The sequence below is a fragment of the Glarea lozoyensis genome, assembly GCF_000409485.1.
Source record: "Glarea lozoyensis ATCC 20868 chromosome Unknown GLAREA17, whole genome shotgun sequence".
NCBI lineage: Eukaryota > Fungi > Ascomycota > Leotiomycetes > Helotiales > Helotiaceae > Glarea > Glarea lozoyensis.
Window position 1 is genome coordinate 24,305 of NW_007360991.1, and position 8,277 is coordinate 32,581.

Genomic DNA, 8,277 nt, shown 5'->3' on the forward strand with positions numbered 1-8,277 from the left:
TTTATATACTATATCTTATAGGATTATAGTATTTATACCTAATAGCTTATATTAAGTCTATTTAGGTTTTCTTAACTATCCTTTTGCCTTAATTACTTATAATAAGTATATTTAAGGTCTTTTCGTAGTATTTTACTACTTATTAGTTTTCCTTAGATATACTAAGTACTAGGTAACTTTTCTTATACTAATAAAAATATAAATTATATCTTATTCCTCTCCGAGGATAGCTTTTTATAAGATATATAGATATTAGATTAGTTATAAGACAAACTAATAGAACAGCTACTTCCTTCTATATTTATATATATTACTCTATTAGTAATATATATAGTATATATAGGCTTGGGCACCTTAGTTTGAGAAGATAATTATAATACCCGCTATAGGTCGCGTAATCGCTTCTTATAATCGCAAGTATCTTAAGCTTATTCCCTCGCTTAAGGCTTGTCTTAGGGACGTAGGTCTTAGATTCTATTATAATAGTTTATATATATAATATATAATTATATATATTAGCCGAATCGACTATATCGAGTTCGTAGTCGGATAGTTATAAATATAGAGTATTATAACTCTATTTGTAACGATATAATACCGGAAGTAATCGTATTCGAAAGATAATTAGGCTACCGGGCTTATAACCTATTAGGTTAAAAGGTATATATATATATAATATATATATATATAATATATATAGATATAATATAAGGAGAATAGCGGGTAATTATCGTAGTCGCGAGACTTAAGGTTCAAATATAAAAGACTTAAATTACTTAGAGAGAGAAGCTATCTACTTAGAACTAAAGAAACCTTATATAGTAAAACCTTAACTCTAGAAGATTCTATTTATTAAAAATTAACTAGTTACTATTATTAATATTAATAAGAATATTAGTAATATTCTTATTCTAGAATATTCGCTTAGAAATAAACTTTACCACCTTAGTAATATTACTTTCTAGAACATTCTATAGTAACTATAGACTTTTTATAAGTACTATAGTATAATATACTATATAATATAAGTATTTATTACCTAATACTTATATATTTAATAAATTAATAGTTAAAGATAAGGTTAATAGATATAAACAAGATATTAATAGTTATCTTATAGGTTAATTAGTTTAGCTTTAAAGCTTACTAATAACTAAGGTTATTATTTATATAAGAGAATAGCTCTTCTCTTAGTTTTAAAGTTCTTTAAGTAAAATATATACTTTATTATATATTATTAAGTTATATAGTCTTTATTACGTAAAATTCTAATTTAACCTTCTGATAGTAGTCTTAGTAGTAACTAATTATTTAGTAGTAAAACTTCTAGTAGTAACTAATTATTTAGTAGTAGCTAGTTTAGTAGTTATAGATTATATTAATTTCTAAAGATCTAGTACTTTATATTCTAGTAATCTCGAGTTTAGTTATATTAAGATTAGTAAAATTAGTTTTAGTAATCTTAAACCTAGTAATATTAACTTTATTAATTAAGAAATTAATATCTCTAGACTTAGTAATTCTAAGCTTAGTTCTATTACTATAGTTAGTCTTAAGTTTATATTCTATAGAACCTCTCTACTATAGAGGTTCTCTAAGTATATAGTTATTATAGTAAGTTACTTAGTTACTAAGATATATTTCTCTTACTTACTTAGTATAGTTTAGTTATATATAGTACTATATTTACTTACTCTACTTTTACTATTTTATTTCTATCTTATAGTTATTAATAATCTTAAATTAGTTATACTATAGATTAAATTCTAGATAGTAATTCTATATATTTTTATTAAATAGTTTTTATAGAAGTTAAGTAAGAAATAGTAAGTAGAGTTTAGAACTATAAATCTATAACTATAGTTCTATATTAAGTTATATATTAAGTAGATAAGTAAGCTCTTTAACCTATACTCTTATATTAATATATAATATTTAAACTAAATTAAATTTAGATTATAGATTCTAAGCTCTTTTAGATACTTTCTCTTAAGGTAGTCACAATAATATCTTAATAGAAAGTACTAAAGTCTCTTCTAATAAAGAATTAGAGGCTCTTAAAGACTCTATCTATTTCTTAAAAGTTCTTAGATTCTCTAAATAGATTAACTTATTAAAATCTATAGTATAGTTTAATATATCTATTTTAGTCTAATTATAAAGAACTCTTAACTATAATATTCTATTTAAAGTATAAAATATAGTATTTTCTAAGTTATTATTAATAATTAGATTAATGTAAACTTCTCTATATCTAAGTAAACTTTATAACTAGTAGAGGTAATTATTACTAACTTTATTAAAGATTTTAATTATCTAGTTTATAAATATAAACTTAAACTAACTCTATAACTCTATATTAGTTAGTAGCTTTGGGTTTAGTTTCTATAAAAACTAATTTCTTAGATCTATCTACTTCTTAAGTATATATTCTAAATAACTATCTATTTTAGATTTTAAAAGCTAGATTAGTATATTCTTATATCTCTAGTTATTGTTATAATATAGTAATTGTTATAATATAGTAATTTCGGACTTTAGTTAAAATCTTCTAGAAGATTCTAGAAGATTTATATTAGTAATTATAGATTATAAATTCTATATTACTAATTATATATTAGTAATACTATATTACTAATAGAAGAAGGTTATAAGTATTAGGTAATAAATACTTATATTATACTATAGTACTTATAAAGAGTCTATAGTAAGTATAGAATGTTCTAGAAAGATATATTACTAAGATAGTAAAGTTAATTTCTAAGCGAATATTCTAGAATAAGGATATTACTAATATTCTTATTAATATTAATAATAGTAACTAGTTGATTTCTAATAAATAGAATCTTCTAGAGTTAAGGTTTCTACTATATAAGGGTTCTTTAGTTCTAAGTAGATAGCTTCTCTCTCTAAGTAATTTAAGTCTTTTATATTCGAACCTTAAGTCTCGCGACTACGATAATTACCGCTATTCTCCCTACGTTATATCTATATATACTTTATGTTTATATACCTTATAACCTAATAAAGGTTCTAGAAACCTATTCTATAGTATATATATCTCTACTTCTAAGACTCTTAGAAGGTTAAGGAGTAACTTAACTCTTTAATTAGTTAGACTTTCTCCTTAAGAGAAAGTAAAAATAAAAAGTAATTTAAGTCTTTTATATTCGAACCTTAAGTCTCGCGACTACGATAATTACCGCTATTCTCCTTACGTTATATCTATATATATTATATATATATATACCTTTTAACCTAATAGTTATAATCTAGATCTTCTTACTATTTAGAAGATATATCTTTTCTAAGTCTATTATTCTCTTTTATAGTATAGTAGTACTTACTTAGTAGTAGTCGAAATTAAGCGAGAAATTAAAGAGTAAATAAAGAACTAATAAAATTTCTTCTAAATATTTACTATTAAGTTAAAATTAATTTAAGTAAATTTAGTATAGATTCTATAATAAAAATTCGAATTTTTTTCAAATTATAGTATATAGTTATTAAGTATTTTTAAAGTACTAAGTTTATACTTTAAAGTATTCTTAGTACTAATTAAAGTACTTTAGGTTATTACTAGTTAATTAATTAAAGCTTATTAATATTATAGAGTAACTATTCTAGAGACTCTACTACTTTTCTACTATACTCTATAGTCTTAAAGTACTTCTTTATAAGTATACTATAATATAAAGAAGGTTTCTAATCTTTTTTCTTAATCTATAAGTATAGACTAATTAGACTAATTAGTACTAGTTTACTATAGTATTATAGTACTTAACGTTATATATTAATACTAAGCTAGTATATAATTTTATTATAGTAGGTTAATTATATAAATAATAGAGCTATAAGAACTCTATAATAAAAGATATAGTATTATACTATATAATAAACTACTTAAAGTAGATACTCTATAATAACTTATAGTATAGCTAATATAAAATAAGCTATATTCTAATACTTAAGTAAAAGAAGAAGAGAGTACTTAATACTATCTTATATTCTATAATTCTACTACTAGACTACTTTTTATAGTATTATTTTTTAGTCTAGAGATTAGAGTTTAAAGCTATAAGGCTAATTAAGTTAATATCTATATAGTAAGTTTTAAAGCTACTATTTATAGTAGTAATAAAGAGAGAGATATTAGAGTAATAGAGACTCTATATACTTTATCTCTATATATTTTAACTATATTAAGCTCTTTCTTATTAAGTTTAATAAATCTATACTCTTTATACTTAGATTAAGTAGAGTAATTATTATAGTTTACTAAGAATAAACTATAGTAGTTTGTATATTAAGATTTAGTATTATAATTATCTCTAATAAAGTTAATATATAGGTCTACTCTATCTAAGTAATTTCTATACTAAGAAACTCTTAAATAAACTAGTATAAAGTAGTAGTCTTAGTAGTTTAAGTTATATTATTTAAACTATAGTCTTTTCTTAATTAATATTAATAGAGTACTTATATTAACTAAGTTATATATAAACTAGTTAAAGTCTAGTTTAGAAAGTAGTTTTCTTTACTATAAAGTTCTTAGTTTAAATAATTTAGTCTCTAATAAGTTAATATAGTAACATAGATATATCTTATACTATATAGTTAAACTAAGTCTATAGTATTTTGATATTAGTAGTATTTAATACTTTAGTAATAATACTCTTATTTTATAGCTCTATAAGCTTATTTTAAGTAGTAAAGTCTAAAGAGAGTAGTATTTATTCTATTTAAGTATAATTATTAGAAGCTTTCTAAAAGTAAGCTCTATAATCTTCTAGTAAAGTTTCTACTTTAGAGTAAATAGTTATAGTTAGTTTATAAGAGCTATAGATTTTATTATAATAAGAATTCTTCTATCTTTCTACTATACTTTTAAGGTATTTAATAAGATATCTCTAGTAGAGTTACTAGAGCTTAAGCTCTTAGTAGTTTAAGCTTACTTAGTTTTAGTACTAAGAGTTATCTCTAAGTTTTTTAGAGTTTTTACTATATCTTTATAGCTTTTAGCTATAGAGAATAAGATATTAGTATCTTTTAAGATAGATACTAAGTTAGATTAGCTTTATATATAAATAAATATATAGTTAATACTATAAGTATTAGTACTAGTATAGAGTACTACTATAATAAACTTTATAACTTATTCTCTAAGTATATAAGTAGCTTTTCGCTAGTTTAGTTATTTAAATAATATAATAAACTTATCTACTATTTATATAAATTTACTCTAAACTATATACTCGGTCTTAGCTTTATCTTTATATACTATAAGTTAGCTACTAATAGTCTTTATAGTAAAGTAGTTATTATATATACTACTATCTTTAAGTTTAATTTAAAGGAAAGAAAGAATATTTATATTTCTCTGCTATCTCTTAGTAATATATTAATTAAGGTTTAAGAAAATATAGTTCTCTTATAGATATATAAAGTTTAATATATTAAGTTAAATAAGACTACTAAAAGTACTATATTATAAAGTTAAATTTAATATTTTTAATAATAACTATCTCTAAAGTACTAATATAGCTATAGAAGAGCTCTAAATAAGTATAGAATATATTTATAAGACTTAATAATAGATTATAAGTAATTAGAATATATAGAGATATTTTATAAAAGAATACTTTAGATTTAGAAAATATTATAAAGATATCTTAATCTCTATAGAGCTAAAGATTTAACTATATCTCTAATATTCTTTATCTCTTTTTCTTAAAAAGTCTAGTTTATTAGTATCTTCTTTTTTAAGTAAATATTTAATTTTCTCTTATCTCTCTAATTATTCTCTTTAGAAAAAAGAAATATTTCTTTATTATTATATAATATAATCTATTTTTCTTCTTTAAGTATATTCTTTACTTTATTCTACTATTTCTTAGTTAATATAAGTATAGAGTACTTATAGCTATTCTTTTTTAATATATTATTATATTCTAGAAAATAGTATTAGTATAACTACTAAATTAAAACTACTTATCTAGTTTAGACTAAGTTATAATCTTATCTACTTTAAATATCTATAATCTCTTATTCTTAATAGTTTATAAAATCTATAGTTTATTTTTCTTCTTCTTATATATTACTATAATAATAATATTAGAATACTTATTCTATATATTAATACTTTTACTTTTATAATAGTTACTAATACACTTTAATCTCTATATTCTTCTTTTCTATTAGCTTTATTATAACTAGTATTTTAGATTTTTACTATAAGACTATCTACTATTTCTAACTCTTCTACTATTTTTCTCTTCTTTACTCTTCTATTTTATATTAGAGTTAATAAAACTATCTATAGAGTTCTTCTATTATCTATATATAGTACTTTAGTTATATTTTTATATACTATATATTAGTAAATAATACTTTTAATACTAAAGAAGTTAATAATAAGTTTAAGAAATAAAAGAAGTTATTTTTATTATAAGTTATATAAGTTATATAAGTTATATAAGTTATATAAGTTATATAAGTTATATAAGTTATATAAGTTATATAAGTTATAATATATAACTATTACTATTTAATATTACTTTTAAAAAAATTATTTATTTATTTATTAATACTATTTTAATTAAAATTACTATATTTACTAATAGTTTAATATTTTATTTTAAATAAAGTTACTTTATTTACTAATAATATAATAACTTCTTATTAACTAATAAAGTACTTTATTTACTAATACTTAAGAATATATTAATTAATTAAGTAACTTTATATATAACTAAGTATTTATTTATAAATAAAGTAATTTAGTTAATTTATTAGTAAGTAAAGTAGTTATTAGTAAATAGAGTACTCTATAACTTAATTCTACTCTATTTATAAATAGATTAAAATAAATATTTACTATAGAATATCTATATTCTTTTAAACTCTCGGCTAACATAGTAGACTATAGTAAGTTCTCGGTTATAGATAAGGCGGTAATAAATATAGATAACTAGAAATATTTTATACCTCTATATAATTTACCTAAACTATAATACGCAAAGAATATACTAACGCCGCCATGGTAGATCGCGACGTCACCCCTGATAATAGCCTGCTTAAACAGATCTTCACCACTAATCAACCAGAGACTATCTCAATCTTTTTTTAGAACTGGGACAAATGCGTCTTCAAGGCAGAATTCTCTAAGGGTCTCGAGGATCGTCATTCTGCATTTGTAGTCCGACTAGAGGCTGAGAACAACAACCTCAAAACATTTACTACGATTACTACTATACAACAACTCGCTGCGACCATTATTCCGGAACTTGTTCCACAAACCCTTCAAGTCGGCAAGGCAAAGAATGCGCAAGGGAGAATGTTCCACTTCTCAGTAATTGAGCTTGTGGAGGGTGACCTCTTAGAAGATGTGTGGCAGCAGATGAGCGCCGAGGAGCAGAGCTCTGTTGTAGTAGAGCTAGTTGAAGCGCTCGAAAAGTTACACTCTGTTCGGCTAATTGATAGGAGGGTCAAGGAAATTCTAGGCAAGGCGCTTCTTGAAGAGGGTGACGAGGTTCTCAAGAAATTCGAGCAGCCTAGTGCCCTCGGGGGCCCTTATACGGGATTTTTGAATGACGGGCCTGCCTTGTTAGACTCCATCATGAAAAGGCGAAAGCTCAAGAAGCCATTCTGTACAATACAGTCCATTGTTGACTCGCAGGATATCAAGATCCAGTCTCCTTTCAAAGAGCTTTGGTCGACAGTCATTAACAATTCCGATATTAACAAATGGCCAGGAGAAGCTGTACTTTGCCACAACGATCTCAATCCACGTAACCTAATTCTTCGATCACACGTCTCTGAGGGCGGTGAATCCAGTACAAGCTGGCCGGTATCATTGATTGGGAGCTCGCTGGATTCTACCCAGCTTCCTATGAGCTGAGTCTGCAAGATACATACCTGAGCGGCGCCAATCGACATGTATCATTTTATCTGCTATTGAAAGAACATATGAAGAATATAGTACCACGATCTTCGTCACAGATTGTGCTTCTGCAGGCCATGGAGCTCATCTTTGAGTCCCAACAGAGATTGTTGTCAGACGGTACTAACATTCCGGCTCACATCCGGAAGAGGTTTATGGAGAACTCAAAGTTGTCTCGAGACAATGATCCTTATGTCGGTTGGACAAGAAGCCCACAGGACGGGCCATTTCCCGAATATTCTAGCGCTGCTATTCAGAAATTGGAGGATGACGTGGTTGAGCAAATAGTCGCAAGAAGGAAATCAAAGGCAACCCTAAATACAATGGCAAAGTGA

At 24.0% G+C, this 8,277-nt stretch overlaps 1 protein-coding gene across 1 annotated transcript; it reads left to right on the forward strand.

The window, feature by feature from the left end:
- Positions 1-7,039: 7,039 nt before the first annotated feature.
- On the forward strand, positions 7,040-8,277 carry GLAREA_11844 (uncharacterized protein; the record flags this gene model as incomplete). Its single annotated transcript, XM_008082626.1, has 3 exons — positions 7,040-7,054; positions 7,130-7,762; positions 7,837-8,277. The coding sequence occupies 3 exons, from the start codon at positions 7,040-7,042 to the stop codon at positions 8,275-8,277; spliced, it is 1,089 nt and encodes a 362-aa protein (XP_008080817.1).